Source organism: Telmatherina bonti (assembly GCF_933228915.1).
Source record: "Telmatherina bonti genome assembly, chromosome: 3".
Classification (NCBI taxonomy): Eukaryota; Metazoa; Chordata; class Actinopteri; order Atheriniformes; family Telmatherinidae; genus Telmatherina; species Telmatherina bonti.
This window is the reverse complement of record NC_136621.1, coordinates 13,402,123-13,418,503: the sequence shown is the minus strand read 5'-3', so window position 1 is coordinate 13,418,503 and position 16,381 is coordinate 13,402,123. Positions and strand designations below refer to the sequence as shown.

The window sequence follows — 16,381 nt, the reverse complement described above, 5'->3', positions numbered from 1 at the left end:
TTTGAAATCAGTGTTTACTGAACCTGCGCTTATGGTTGTCGCCTGGAACCATCTGCATCCTTCACATCTCAGGAATCGAAGCTTTACAACCTTGAATAACATTTACGGGTACTTGAAAGGGAAACAGAGTAAAACTTCATTTCTATTTGTCAGAACCTGTCCACAGGAAATCTGGTACTAATGGCTTCAAGAAGTAATAAAAAGAAAAACGTCCGCATTCTACAGATGTTCTCATTGATTATTTTTTCCCAAACATAATCTCGACAACCATGATACACACATCACGGAAAGCAGGGCCCAAAAAATAAATAAAAGCTCTAAATATAAATGGCATTTTATATTCTACATCCTTAGGAAGCTGTAAATTAAGGCAACCTTTCTGAGCTGATTGCATCATCTCCTGTTGGTTTCAATCTCTCATCTGTCCAGAGTTGTGAATGAAGCCTCCCAGTGAATTTCCATCAGGCTGCTGTAGCAGTCAAACCTCATTTTACTTAAATATCTTTCACCTGTTTTATGGAAGCCCTCTCTGCAGGGATCATCACCCCTGCATCGCTGCGGATGATGTCGGCCTGCATTCTTCATCTGACCTGAATGTTTCTCATCAGCTGAATACTTAGCAGCAGCTCGGTGGAACGTTTGCTCTTTGTTCGAGATACAAAGCCGCGTTCTCGCAGCGTCCAAGTGATCGGCAAACAGCTTTTAGAAACGCATGAATGACTGACACTCCTGCCTGCTTTAAATGAAAATGCTGGTTCTTTTGTGATTATTTTAGACAAGTAAACCATCTGGGAAGGTAAACCCCAACTGTACTGATCATTAACCCTTTCATGAGCAGGAGGATGAGTTTGTTTGCTCACTAACAAATCTCATAACTTCAATTTCTCCTGCTGTTTAAAATGTCTTCATCAAGTTCTGTGTTTTAGATGTTTAATGCACACTACGAAGCTGCTGAAGGACGAGGAAGGAAGAGCGAGGTCTTACCATCGGAGGGCTATCTTGATGGGTGTGGTGAGGCAGGAGGTGAAGAGGTCCGCTGGGAGGTCTGGGTTCATTGGCAGAAGCTCACTGGCCTCGCAGGCGGCCAGCTGGATGCAGTTCTTCATGGAGGGTGGCAGCGGCATCTGTGCAAGTGGGTGGCTGGGATTGATGGCTGCCACCTGAATGGACACACAGCAAGACAATGGATTCTTCAGGTTAAATCTGCTGAAGTTGGCCAAACCTCCAAATCTCCTCCCAGAGGGCAGCTCACAGCTGAAATCTGAGGAGGAGTCTGGATCATTGTCCACAAGTACCGCTAGCTCCACAACCAGACTGTTTTTCTCAGGAAGATCACAGATAGCAGAGATGCCGGTTGACGGACATCCCGGTTTAAACATATACACATACACACACATATATATATATATATATATATATATATATATATATATATATATATATATATATATGTGTGTGTGTATATATACACACAGCACCAGTCAAATGTTTGGACCCACTTTTCCATTAGATTTAATTGGAAATTGTGTCCAGACCTTTGACTGATGCTGCATACTGTTTGTCGATGTAGTTCACATCTGTCATGGGATCACGGCGAGCATTTTGTGGACCAGAAGTGGTTCCGATACAGAAAGCCTGTCTGGACATACGTTATGACAGTTTCCTTGTAGGCCAGCTGTGGCGCTCATGTGGCTGAGTTTTGGCTGCTGCACTCACATTTACTCATGGCTGCAAGTCAAGGCTACAAACAAAAATATATGTATGAACCATATTTACACCCAATATAACCCATGTGTGTGCTTTGCCCTTGTTCAGAGGACAGACACTGGCGTACAAATTATGTGTAAAATATATTAAACAAATGAGCTGAAAATAAAAACAAAAAAAATGATGGAGAACGTGTCTAGAACCGGACCATCCACCAATGACACTGATTGAACGGAGACATAACTATTTATCGAAATAGTTTCACAAGTTAAAGTGCAGATCAGGACAGAATGCAATTCATGAAGTTCACCTAATACCAACCCTCCTGTGAAGCATGGAGGTGGCAACATCATGCAGGGGTTGGAATATGGAGAAAAAACCTGAAGAAGCTGCAGAAACTGAGGCGAGAGATCACCTGTTGCGGTTGTAAAGTGATATGTGGTTAATAGGAAACTTGAGGAGAAACATTCAGCAGTAACTCCCAGAGGTTTTCCACCCAGGTTGGTGGAAACATTTAAGAAAAGACAGAGTTGTACAACGGCTAATTTAGAGAAAAACTGTGGGTTTTTCTGTCCTTTATGGCTGTAATAGCAAGAAGCATAATTACACATTGCAACACAGGGAGCTGTTGGCAACGGATGGAGACATACTTTGGCAAGGAAGCGGAGGCAATAATGATATGCTGAAGCTAAAGACCCAATAAGACATGAAATGAAAACTCTGAGGTAATATTCTATCTGTTTACACCTTTCAAAACCGATTTTTTCTTTTGTGCGTCTAACGGAATTAGCTCATTGTAATTGTGAAGAGCTGCATCCATTACCAGCTGAAAGCTGCAGATGTTCTTCCAGCTTGGTGTGTATAAGCGGCTGTATTGTGCTTACCGCATTAAAAATTGAAACGCAGAGCTGATAAAACATAAGAAATCCCACAAAAGCCTGAAACTAATAACATCTCCATCTTTTGTCTGCCGTTATGAAGTTTGGAGAAAGCAATGAAAGTCCTTTTCCTCCTCTTCTGCACAACCACGTGGGCACGTATGAGAAGATGATGATGATAATGTTGTACATTTTTTAACTTGGTGAGAAAATTTCCTTTCCTCTTCTGCGGGTGGTCTGTGGAGGTAAACAATCCCCTCCTGGTCTATTCGGAGAGCAGAACTAGAGTGATTTCCCACATTGCGGGCCAGCCCAGTCAATACTTGCAAACGTGACACATGGAGGAGGCATGTGCATTATGTAAAACTTTAATTATATCTGGAGCTCCTGACTATAAATGCACTCATTGTGTTGCTGTTCTGCTGATTTGTTTGCTGGGAGTTCAATATGGCTTCTGTCTTTTGCCGAGTAGGCTTTAATGAGCTGTTGGTCTTAATGGAAGCAGCAATCCAAGACTTTCCTTTATCATCAACAGCCCGTTTCGTTCATTCTGGAGCCTTGTGCAGAACGAAATTAGCCATGGAGATTATTATATTATCATTCTTACCACCTCTATTTGCCTTTTTTTTTTTTGTTTTTGTTTTTTGTAAACAGGGAAATTAGCATCAATTCAGCTTTGGAAACTGAAACCTAAAAATATCCATGATCTGGATCTGCAGTCATTACTGCCATCAGGAGAGAAGAAACTCTTTGCTTTTATTACAACAAAGTGCCTGAAGACAAAAGAGTCACTCAACCGAACAATTTAAGATCACAAGCTGACTTTAAAAAAAGGGTAAATGAACACAAACCCACCTGGAGGCTTTGATAAATTACAGATTCAGAGGATATTTGTAGGAGGGTCGGATTTTTCTACTAATGTCTCATCCGCCTGCAGCAGCACTTCCCAAACTTTTTGAGTCAAAACCAGCAAGATAACGGAGGTTTGTGTTTGTGTGTGTTTAGTTCACCTCTGTAACAAAGCACCTACATGGCCCAAAGCAGCTTGTATTTACACAGATAACAGCAAACTCATTGTTTTAATACATCTTGACTGTAAACTTAAACTTATGCATTAAAACTTACATCCATGAATGTCACAAATTCACCTCTTTGCATTTACGTTTTCATTTTGACTACTGCAACAATAGGAGAGCATGTTGTGTATATATGTGTGTGTAAATGTCATGTTTATGTATATATGTGTGACTTGTGGTCTACGCACCTTTATGGGTACAGATTTTATGTTTGTTTGTTATTAGATTTTCAGTGAATAACACTGCGTCACCATATCTTCGTATAAGGAAGCACTTTATAGGTTGATTGACAGACATAAAAACTGGACATAAAAACTGGTGACAAATAATGAGAAATACTAAAATATAGCATCTTAGCAAAGATGAAACAATGCACAAATAGATATAATATAAAGCTAAAAGTTTACATAACTGATGCAACATGGCAAACTAGAATAGCTGTATGGACTGGATACAGCTGTTTACTGAAGGAGAAAGTGTTGCTTTAGGTGCTAAAACTACTTTTGTGTTTGCAAACACTTGGGGGATTACAAGCAAGCAGGAAAAGAGAGGATGTGAGAAATCTGCAAACTGTTACAGACTGTTAGAAAACAGGCCATGTTGTAAACGAAAAAGAAAAACAAACAAGAAGAAAAAACACACAAGTCATAAGCATCCGCTGGCAGGTTTAAGACTCGATCATCAGACTCAACACAGAAAATCTGCAGCAGGTTAACCTGAAGAAAACCAGAAACTTAAGAGTCTGATCTGTTAAAGGCTTGTTAATAAAAAAAACTGCTAAGTTTCATAGGGGACGGGCTTCTGCTCTACAGCTACATCAACATTTCACACCAGGAAAGAAGTGATCTGCTACTGTGGAGTTAAACTGCAGTAAGTGACGAAGAAGAAGTATCACTACGTTCTCCAGAGACATGCAACATCTTCTGCTGCATCTCTGCTGCGGCTCTACACATCTTCCTCAGAGTGGATGCGTCTTCCTCTTTTTGCCATTACTCCGCCTCCAAATTGCCGTTTAGGAATGATGTAAAAAGTGTTCCCATGTCTGATGTATGAGCCGTCTCTCTCTCTCAGGCGAGCAACCCACTCTCACCTGCACCCCGTAATTCGGCCCAGCCTGCTATACTTCATCATTCCCTTTATTTTACACCCCAAAGCAGCCAAACTGAGAAAATATATGGAAACTAAAGAGCTCATATTCTCACTGCAGGTGATTTTCTTTTGCTTTTAAGACTTGAAGAGGAACAGATTTATCAACTGAATTTCACCTGAGAAAATATAAAATGCAAACAAAAATCTCCCATTTATTCCCAGAGATTAGAGTCATTTCTCTTGTTTTCTTCATGTGGATGTCCACTGCAGTTGTTTTTCCTCTCCATGACTTTAGTTTCCTGTTAGAAGTCTTTCTTCTACAACTACAACCAACAGCAGCATAACACACACCTCCACCCTCTGCAGGCTGGTTTATTTGCTTCAAACCAATCAATGGAAACATGTCAAATTCACTTTTTTATGTTGTTGCTTCTCAAAACGTCACTCAGATTGGCTTCACCACTGATCAAAAACCTGGTTTTACATGGGACAGAAACCCACGTGCAAACCTCATGTTGGTTGGAAAGGCTGAGCATCTGGAGTTTGGGTGGTGATGCCATTAAAGGAGCACAGTTTACATGATTACTGCATGTGCTATAAAACTTACACCAAAGCCACACAAGGCATGCACTAAGGGGAAGTCCTTGTTTTCTTTCCCTCTATCAGTTTGAGGATCAGGTGAGAAAATGCATAAAGAAAATTATCTCCAAGCTGCCAGAGAAGCACAACAGGAATATATACATAATTAGTGACTGAAGGAAAAATAAAAATGTCCATTTAATTTATATAACTGTTTAAGCAAACATGAATTTTCACCACATTTTCTAGTAAAACTACCTCATTGTAGAAAAAAAACAAGGAAAAAAAAACTGCATCGACTATAAGTTTATATAATACGTCTTTTTATACATTTTTCTGATATTAAAATAGCTCATTAATAAGTTGTGTAACAAGTGGAGGAAAATGTGTATTTACTGCAAAGTTCTGCACACAGACTAATAATGATATAAACAATGCAGAACTGTCTGTATTAAGTTAAGATAAGATAAACTTTATTTATATAGCGCTTTTCATCGACACAAGGTCACAAAGTGCCTCACAACAATATATATTTCTGCTCCTAAACACATTTGCCTTTTCTCTTGTTGTGTCGCAGTCATCGGAGGATGCTGATGGATCACTGCCATTTGTCTTGTAACATAATTCCTCTTCTGAGCATCTAATGAGGTAAAATCCCTTCCACAGACAGACATCAATGAGAAACATGTACGTCTCTGAAGATTCTCCTTGTGTCAATCTCTTTAAAGAAATCTGAAGTCGGCGTGTGACAACGGCGGTAAATGTAAAACCGGCGCCAGCAGAAGCTGATTAATGCCAAGCGTCTACAATTATCACATTAGCATACTGTAATCTTGTGAATTACCCTGAAAATCATCTCGATAGCTTTCTTTCCTCTCTTTCACCGAGGATAACGCGGCACAACGTGACTGCATGGATTTCGCTCTTTTTAAAGTGATTTGTGGAACAGATTCTACATGTGGGGAGGATTTCAGATGCAATGCGGCCTCAGCAGAAGAAGGCCGCCATGCATGTGCACGCAAGGCAAACAAAATGCGACTTTAATTGAGAGATTGATTTTTTTTTTACAGACGTGCATTTATTATTCATTAAAATGATACAAGGAGACGGAGCTTAGCATGAACATCCTGGAAACACCAGCCGCACCACAACTAACCCAGAACACACACACAGAAAGGCCAGAGTGTCTGACTGCAGCGGTGGTACTCTATGAAGCACACACACACACATACACACACGACCTTCCAAGCTAATGCACTGAGCATGTTTGCTGAGTGCACACAGGAAGTGATTAGATATTTAAAAGGAAGCAGGTGGCTCTGTAATTGTGCACTCAAGAGCTCACATCCAACTCGCACACCGATGAACTGCTTGGACCAGAGAAGCAGCCTGATGTGTGCGTGTGTGTGTGTGTGTGTGTGTTATAAAACATCCGCTGGCTGCTTCATGTCTTCCACTCTTTCATCTCATTTGTGCGTTTCATCCGCATCACTGCACCTCCAATAAAACAGACCTCGGTGGGATCCGGCACGTCGTTGCAGCGACAAAGCGAGGAGCGTAAGGTCATCGGCAGATAAATCCGTTTGGGGACTTCCATGTGTTGCGACACCGAGACGTGCCGGTGTGTGAGCGAGGTGGAGAATTCCCTGCATGGATCTTCTCCTGTATGATTAAAGATTCTCAGGAAGTCATCACCTCTCTTTATCTTCCATTACTCCGCTCTGCTGCACACTTCCTGCGTGAGACGCTGGAAAGAGCAACTGCCGAGGAGGAAAAGGGAAATTGCTCCTGGACGTTATGCAACTTCCTTTACATTTAACCGAAGCACTTCCTGAGCTGATTCTCTGACTCAGGTCCTTCAGATAAAGCATGAAAATCCCATTTTGGGAGGAATACTTCCAGCATGATGATGCAGGGGATGCATTTGGAGCACACTGAATGCCCCACTGTGGAAAAGTCAAATATAGTCCAAGTCTAAAATGTAGTTTCACTCTCACAGCAAGACAGCATCTCTGCATGTATGATGAGCACTCCGATGCACACAGACAACTCCGAGTGCTCATAACCACTGGAGAATGTCCCACATATGTTTCCTGTTTATACCTAAGAAACTGCCTCTCGCTGTACCGTAGTTTATACGAGTCTTTTTTAGGTCCTACCTGAGAGGTTTTGACTGTCCGTAGCCTGTCTGATGGCTAAGCAGCTCCATGCCAAGTTTTTATTTATCATTTGTTTTCAAGAAAATGTCTAAAAACCTTCATTTTTTAAACCGAAAACCAAAGCAAATGAATTGAAGTGATATAAGCAATATTTCAAAATATGTGTTATTGAGTCGGATATAAAATAACTATGTAGTCTGGGGTTGTGGGGGGGTTCACAGCTTCCTGGTAGGAAAAGAGAATCTGTACGTATCTGAGCACAAAAGATCCAACTGGAAGCCATCATGGCTGAAATATTCTCAATAACAGCAAAACTTTGTCAAAGTAAACAACAGAAAACAACACATCCCCTCTACCGACAGGTTTCTTAAGATGCAGCTGTGTAATCCTGTGAAAGTTGTCCTGCCATGTTCTGCTGCAAGCCTTCCAAACAAGCCGTCCTTGCTCTGTTGTCATGAACTTTAACATTTAACATGCTAACCGAGACCTGTTCGCGATTTTCATGTTAAACTACAGAAGCGCTGGGAAAGCACAGACCTCCAACAAGCAGCTCATTTCCATCCATATTACGAAGAATCTCCTGCGTTCACAGTTCCTTCCAGGTCACTTCCAACGTTTAATAGAAACTAAGTTACAGCGAGACTAAAATCCACTCAGTAGCTTTTTGCGTAAAGTTGCAAACAAACAGTTACAGACAAACACATCCTCCTTGGCAGAGGTAATGAGAACAGTGTAGATGCCACATCATTAGGCCTGTCATTTTGCAGTGCGATTAATTGTCTCAGAAATTATCGCAATGGACGATAATATTGCGCTAAGTGATTATTGTTGTTATTTTAAGACCATTTTCAATTAAAATAACAACAATATCATAATAATGCAAGTACAACATACTTTAATTTCCAAAGAACATTTAGCTCGACGTGCAGACTAGTTTATGTTCATCCAGTCCCCAGTCTGCTGAAACAGATCAGGATTTCTCCTGCAGTTTTGACAACGTGGTTATGTGGAACTATTGTTTCTAAACACGATGTAACACATTTATATATATAGTAAATAGTATAGTAAAGCTCATGTAAGGGGACATGTTTGGACCTGACCAGAGGTGGAAGGGTAAAATTGAATGTCTTTAAAAGCCTTCAGTACGTCATTTTTCATGTTATGGTAAAGTTGTGGAATTTGTAACATTTATGTTGTTACAAACATTTCACATACTGAAATGTTTGTAAAACATTTCAGTATGTTTTACTGAAATGTCGTCTTTTTAACAATATTAAAGGTCAGCAAGGCTTTACCAAGCACGCTGTGTGAGTGCACGCCATGTTGCACCGTCCTGTTTGTGTTTAATCTGTCGGTTAAACACCCCGGTGATCGTGGACGGTCAGAAAGATGGAGCTAGCCTGATTGTTGATGTTTAAAGTGCAGATGGAAGCTTGTTGTACTGCTGTTTAGTTAATATTGTCTTTAAATAAATGCAGCGGAAAAGTAAGATAAATGAAAATAATTGCGTCTGGTAAACTTATTGTGTGCATTTTTTCCTATTGTGTGAATAATTGACTTATTGCGACAAGCTTACGTTTCATATTGTTGATCTAAAGTTATTTTACCTGAATAAAAAGCTTCATTTCCTCCCGTCTGGCTGTGCTCTGATCCACGACACCTGACGACTGAGGAAGGTGTGCCGCCTTTTTTATCTGATATTTAGACTTGATACTTAGATTTGTAGTTTTAGACCCGTATTCACCAGCCATGACCTTTGCAAAGAGAAACACCAGGTGAGGCTGAGGACGGAGCCACGTGTGATGGGTCGAGCCAAACATTGCAGCAGCTCAGCATTTTATCTGCTGCCTTCGCCTTTGCTTTAATGGGGATCGCTGCAGCGTTTCCTCACTCTCCTGCTCAACACTGTACATCCTTTGGCTTCCCTCTCACTCATTTTCCTGCTAATCTACAGTCTGGCTCAAACTTCCCCATGAATAATTGAAATGAATGACAGCGCCACCTCATTATGAATTCACACAACATGCCTCAGCTGGGAGGGAGAAAGAGAAAGACGACGTAATAAAACGATGAAGTGCTGAAAGGACTGCAGCTGGTAGAGATGTACAGTATGTTGGTGTGTGTATGTGTGTGTCATTTCCATGGCTGCATCACAGCTATGAGGAGGAGAAACACTGAAACTGCTGATAGCATGATGTGAATGTTGCTCCTAGTTTCCAAACACCTCTTGAAAAATCAACACTTCTATTTGTCTCGTTTACTGGAACACAATTTGTACATCTCATCTAATCTTTATAGATCTTCCTTCCTCCCACTGAGAGCCCACAACTACTGCAGAACTGCTGTGTTGTGGCGCGTCGTAAAACCCGCGGTGTTTGTTTTTGCAGCGGCCCACCTCCAGCTCCTGCTCTCTCTGCAGAGCAAACTGTTTAAACGACTTGACGATGATTCCCGCGTTGGAGCAGTCGTAAACGAAAATGGACGGGCTCCCCATCCACGTCTGCAGGTCGTAGATGGACAGCGGGATGTACTGGGTGTAGTTCTGGAAAACACAGAGAGAGGGAAAACAAGAGGAAGGGGGACGTTGGGAATGAGAGAGAGATGGCGCATCGTGTTATTGCTGATAACTCACTTTTATAGATTTGTGTTTAATTATTAAGGAGGCATCTGTTTGATGAAAAGTTTGAGCAGAGGAAAAAGAGAAAAACTCGGAAGAAGAGCAAATTAAAATGAGGGAGAGGGAGGATGATGCGAACGGAGGGAGAGAGAGAGAGAGAGACGCTGGAATCTGTAAAACTGTTTAATCTAAAGTGCATTTTTGTTCCACAATAACCGTGCTGCGACACCAGAGTCCAAATAATATCCTGTCTCAACATCCAGTGGCACAGAAGCTTAGTTTTATACAACAAGGAACAGACAAAGAGGTTAAAAATAAAGAAAAAAAGAACAGAGCATGAGGGGAAGCTCATACGACGTCTGGGTGAAGTGAGGATGTGGAGAAAGCTGCTTAATCCAGGCAGCTGCGATGCATCATTATGAGGATGTTTACCTACAACACAGGTGACAAACCACTCGACATCTACTGTCCGACTCGCAGGGGTCTGTACGGAGCTGCAATGTCAGTGTGAAAAGCAATCTGTGTTTTTATGTTTGGTTGTGAAGTCATTTGCAATTTTATGGCCCGGGAACCTTCGGAAGTACAGACTGTTCCTTTTTTATTTTGATCACAGTCTCTTTAAATAAATTGAAGTTTTTTGAGCATGAACTTAAAAACAGCAACTCCCTGGTGGCATTATCAATTCATGTTCAAATAAAAGCCCTGAAATGGATTCAGAGCAGCGGATTGCAGGCGATGACAGCGCACTTAAACTTTGCATCCTCTTTAAGAGTCACTTCAATCAGAGGGACTGGGGTGAAAACTCCAACATCAGCACAGATGCTGTGAAACATTACAGCTACCCACACCGCCTGAGGAAAAACTCCTTCATTTAGGAAGTTTGGGAGAATAATGTGTGCAAACCACTAAGCCTTATATGTAGAATAGACTAAGGATTCTGGGTAATGACAGTGGCAGTGGTTACACAGTGTTTGCTTTTAATTCTGACATAATTATTCAGGATTAAATGATCTGAAATTTAGGTTTTGTCATTTGTGTTTATATAGAAAGTAAATGCAACTGTTAGTAAACTATTCCAGCTTTCATGTTACTCACTTAACTTCATTAATAACACCAGAAAAAGTCGCTGGACTTGTTGATCGTCACTTTTTCTTTAGAGTCGTTCGAGCGGTCTGAGCGCTTGCTAAATATAGCGCCAAAGTGCTGCATCCATAGCCAAAGTCTACAGTGTGCATCGGTGTAAAAGCTGGACTGGAAAACAGTCTACGATTAAATGTCTTGATTTTTCTGTAATGAATGAATCATAATTAAAACCCAAACTCTAATAAATACATATAAATGTAAATAAATGGAATATATATATAGATGGAAAACAGGTCCAAAGATTTCATGAATCACATGTTTATATAATCTGTACAATTCAGAGCTTGAAAGTGAATTTTTTGTCTGAGCAGCTTTTATTCTTCAGCAGTCCGAAGAGGCTGCCGTGAAAAGTAGTCATTTCTTTTAGAAGTCTTCAGGAATTCTCCTCCACTTCTTAAAGGACTTTCTAAATATTTACTTGGATGTTTCTGCTTTCGGTTTTGTTTTCTGTCCAGATGATCAGTAATGTCGAGGAGGATTCATCCCTCCATCAGACCTGCTGCCACCAATATTTAGTCCTGTTCTCGTGTCTATTCTCCTTCTCTCGCTTGCTTAAGAAGTTCTTCTTGACAGCCACCCTTCCATTGACGCCATTTCTGATGAGGTTTCGGCAAACAGCTGATGGATCAGCTGAGATCCATCAGCTCACTGTTATATTAACGTGTACAATATACAAATCCCGACTGCCCAACGGGGATACACAGCAGCCCCAACATTTACACATTTTAAGGAATTGATGTGACGTTACAAACATTGATGTGCATCAATCTTAACTTAAACAGATTCTAATTGTCCTGGAAGCTCCGTGTACATGCTAACACACAAAACGAGACGTGTGATGGCTGAATGGAGGAAGAGGAGCAACACTAACATTAACATTTGGATGTAGAAGAACTTGTGGTTAAAAAGAACAGCATGTCAGCTGTTTGGGTGACACACAAACACAAGTGCTCTGCAGGAAAACCACAACGAAGAGTTCCTAAAATCTAGCGTTGGTTAAAAACAATGCAGCACAGATTCAGCCAAAAAAATCAAAGTAAAAGCAAGAAAATGATTTAGTCGTCACAACTTTTATCAGTATTATGACGCATCACACATGCAGCTCTATCGTTGGGTTACTTAACGTAAACCCTGGTTCTTTGATAACAGAGTGAGGTGTTTCACTATGGGAATCGCTTATGCGTGACCAACTATGGAAGCTCCAATGACACCACGTCTGTCTGTGACAGACAGGTTGAGCCGTACCCAGGGCTCCGCCCCCACATACAGATACGGCCAACCAACCCCCTCCTACTCATTCTGGACAGGTTTCTTTCCGTGTCCGTGCAAGACGGGATGAGAAGGTGAAACACCTCACTCTGTTATCAAAGAACAAGGGTTTACGTTAAGTAACCCAACGTTCTTTTTCTAACTTCGCTCGGTGTTTCACTATGGGAGATATAGCCCACTCCCGGATTGCATGAACAATGCCGAAGCGTGAGGAATAGCTACTGACAGGTAAAAGTCAGACCTAACTCCCCACTTCCAGTACTGCGTGAGCCAGAGACGGCTGAGCAACATCCAGCCTGTAAAACCGCACAAATGTGTGTGGTGTGGCCCAACTAGCGGCAGCACAGATGTCTTGAATAGACACCCCTTTAAACAAAGCCCAAGATGTGGCCATGCTCCTGGTAGAATGAGCCCTTATCCCTGTGGGTGGCTGCGCCCCTTTACATCTGTAAGATAGACGTATAGCCTCAACGATCCAGTGTGATAACCTTTGACGAGACACAGGTTTGCCCTTGTGGGAAGTGACCCAGGAAACAAACAGCTGGTCAGATCTTCTGAAGCAAGCTGTTCTGTTCACATAAACCCTTAGTGCTCGCACAGGGCATAATGTGTTTAGCCTCTGCTCCTCCCCCGAGGCGAATGGAGGAGGATGGAATGCCTGCAGTTCCACCGAAGAGCACCTGTATAATGGTTCAATAACCTTAGGCACAAAAGCCGGATTGGGCTGCAGACACACCCTGGTGAACCCTGGACTCCACTGTAAGCAAGAAGGGTGGATTGAAAAGGCATGCAGATCACTGACTCGTTTGGCTGTGGTCAAAGCCAAAAGCAGTGCTGTTTTAAATGAGAGAAACTTCAGTCCCACCCCCTCAATCGGTTCGAAAGGATGCTGAGAGAGGGCATCCAAAACAAGCGACAAATCCCATAATGGAATGAGTGGTTTGGAGACATGTAGTTTACGGCGTGCACCCCTCATGAAACGACACACCAGGGGGTGCTGACCCGCTGGTTTGTCACCAAAGCCGACATGGCAGGCTGAAATTGCTGCTAAATAAACTTTGAGGGTGGAAAAGGCCTTCCCTTTTTCCAACAAATCCTGTAAAAAACAGAGTAGATCTGCAACAGAACACTGGAACGGTGCATGTTGCCGTTCTTCACACCACTTCTCAAACACTCGCCATTTGAAGCTGTAAAGAGAGCGCGTAGAGGCAGCACGTGCATTTTGGATAGTATCAATTACTCCTGGAGAGAGACCAGTAGCATTTAAAATCCACCTTTCAGGGGCCAGGCCCAGAGTGCAACCCGGTCTGGGTAAGGGTGGTAAATCTCCCCCCTTGCCTGAGACAAAAGGTCCCTGCGGATGGGGAGAGACCATGGTTCCGCAGTTAGCATTTGAATTATCTCTGCTACCCAGGGTTTGGATGGCCACCAAGGAGCTACCAGGATCAGTGCCAGACCCTGCTCCCTCACTCTGGTTAAGGTGGGGGGATCAGGCTGAGAGGTGGGAATGCATACAGCAGCACGTTTGGCCATGGGTGGGCTAAAGCATCCATCCCTAGTGGCGCGTCTGGCTCGGATAGGGAGAAAAACAGTGGGCAGTGGGTGTTTTCCCATGAGGCGAAGAGATCTACGGCGGCTCGGCCGTACCTCTGCCATATCTGCTCCACCACTTGAGGATGGAGTCTCCATTCCCCGTACAGGGGGTTCCCCCTCGACAATAAATCTGCACCCCTGTTCAAGACTCCTGGTACGTGAGTTGCTCGAACGGACAGAAGTCTGGAGCTGCACCACACTATAATCTTCCTGGCCAGCTTGTGCAGGTGTAGTGAGCGGGTCCCACCCTGACGGTTTATGTAGGCTACCACCGTGGAGTTGTCCGTCTTCACCAGGACATGACGGCCCTCCAGGTGGGGTAGAAAGTGTCTCAGAGCCAGGAATACTGCCTGTAGCTCCAACATATTTATGTGAAGGCGGGCCATCTTCTGTGACCAAACGCCATTCACCACTCTGCCCATCATGGTTGCGCCCCAACCTTTCAAGGAAGCGTCCGTTGTCAGGGTAACCCTGGACGACACTGCGCCGAGCGGCACTCCCGCAGTGAGAGTTGTTGGCGCTCTCCATGGCAAAAGAGCAGCCATACACGCCGGTGTGATCTTCACACCGCGGCAGAGATGACGGCGGGTGCACATCCGCAAAGACGCGACCCACCGCTGAAAATCTCTCATCATCAAAAGCCCGAGCTGTACCACCGAAATGACCGATGCCATTAGACCGAGCAGACGCAGGCAAAGTCTGAACGTCACGACTTTCCCCAGCCGAAAGCGAGTCCTGCACTGGGTGAAAGACGCGATCCGCCCCTCTGACAGTGACCCGATATGACATGGCGTTTATTTTGAGCCCCAAATATTCCGTACACTGAGCCGGAATTAGACGGCTCTTTTCCCAGTTTATTTTGAAACCGAGATCGATTAAATGACTTATCACAGCCTTGGAATCCCTGATCGCCTGTGTCTGTGACTGGGAGCAGACCAGGTAGTCGTCTATGTAGGAGAAGATCCTGATGCCGCTGTTCCTCAGTGGAGCCAGTGCTGCATCCACACACTTGCTGAATACCCGTGGGGCTAATGACAGCCCGAACGGCAAGGCTTGAAACTCGTAGGCTGTGCCCCGATAAGCAAACCTGAGAAACTTTCTGTGTGGAGGATATATGGCGATGTGGAAATACGCATCTGAGAGATCGATTGTCACAAACCAATCTCCTGGGCGGATAGAGCGGCAGAGTGTTTTGTGTGTCAACATTCTGAACGTATACTTTCTTAAGTGTCTGTTTAACACACGTAGATCTAAAATAGGTCGGAGCGATCTCCCGTCCTTTTTCGGGATGAGGAAATACCGAGAGTAGAAACCCTGACGACTTTCTTCGTCTGGGACTACTCTGACCGCTCTTTTGTTCAGCAGGGCAGCTATTTCGTCCTGTAGGACGTGAGCTGAATCGCCGCTGGTCGCTGACGTTAACACACCGTTGAATCTGGGTGGTTTGATCGCGAATTGAAGTCTGTATCCCTGGCAAATAGTCCCCCTGACCCAGGGATGCACTGCGCATGCGCGCCATTTCTCTGCCCGGGCCGCCAAAGTGTCGCACTCTTGTGACGTCACGCTGGCGATGCTGTCAGTCCTGTTGCGAAGGGCCGGAGCGCCCTCCGTTGGTGACAACAGGGACCAACAGCCTTTTTCTCTTATTCTGTTTATTTTTTGTGGGGGGCATTCTGCCCTTGGCAACATGCCTGGCTGCAGAAATGCACGCTTTATTTTGTTTGTCACCCCCTGTCTGGAACAAACTGAACTGGGACACTGTGTCGTGCTTGGTGACACTGACAAAGTGTTTTTGCAGGCATGAAGATCTGAACTTTGTTCCACCTGCATCTGAGTCTCTGCTCTCTGCTGTGGAGACTGAAAAAGGGCTCCTGATGAACTGGTAACCACAGGAGCCACTGAACATTGAAGAACTGGGCCGAGTCCATCCTCGGTCAGTTTTCTTTTCTTCCAAGGAGGGGGGGACAGTGAACACTGGGGTGTTAGGTCGCCCGCTTCTTCTTCCCCTCCCCGGGGTGGGACGGGCGGTTTCTCGCTGCGACTGCCGCGAAGGAATGTTTACCCCATGGTCTTGGGTTCTCAGCTTTGTGAGGTGGGTTTGATTGCCCACCTCCATGCCTCTGTGTTTTCACCCCACTCCGGTGCCCTCTTGCAGCTGCAGCAGCAGCTGCAAAGCCAGGCCTGGGAGCCTGTGGGGGAAGAGGGTTTGGCTTACGTGGGAGACAGAGGTTGAAAGCTTCACCCTCCTCTTTTCTGCGGGTGCTTGTCTCC

At 43.7% G+C, this 16,381-nt stretch overlaps 1 protein-coding gene across 2 annotated transcripts in view; it reads right to left on the bottom strand.

Annotated features, from left to right (window-relative positions):
- The window catches only part of rptor (regulatory associated protein of MTOR, complex 1), a 235,132-nt gene that overhangs the window by 142,323 nt on the left and 76,428 nt on the right, over window positions 1-16,381 (bottom strand). For both annotated transcript variants that reach the window (XM_079265219.1, XM_079265220.1), the window contains exons 6-7: window positions 9,884-10,030; window positions 985-1,160 (exon numbers count right to left, since the gene is read on the bottom strand). In XM_079265219.1, coding sequence (XP_079121345.1) covers window positions 985-1,160; window positions 9,884-10,030 — 323 coding nt within the window. The remainder of the gene's footprint in view (window positions 1-984; window positions 1,161-9,883; window positions 10,031-16,381) is intronic.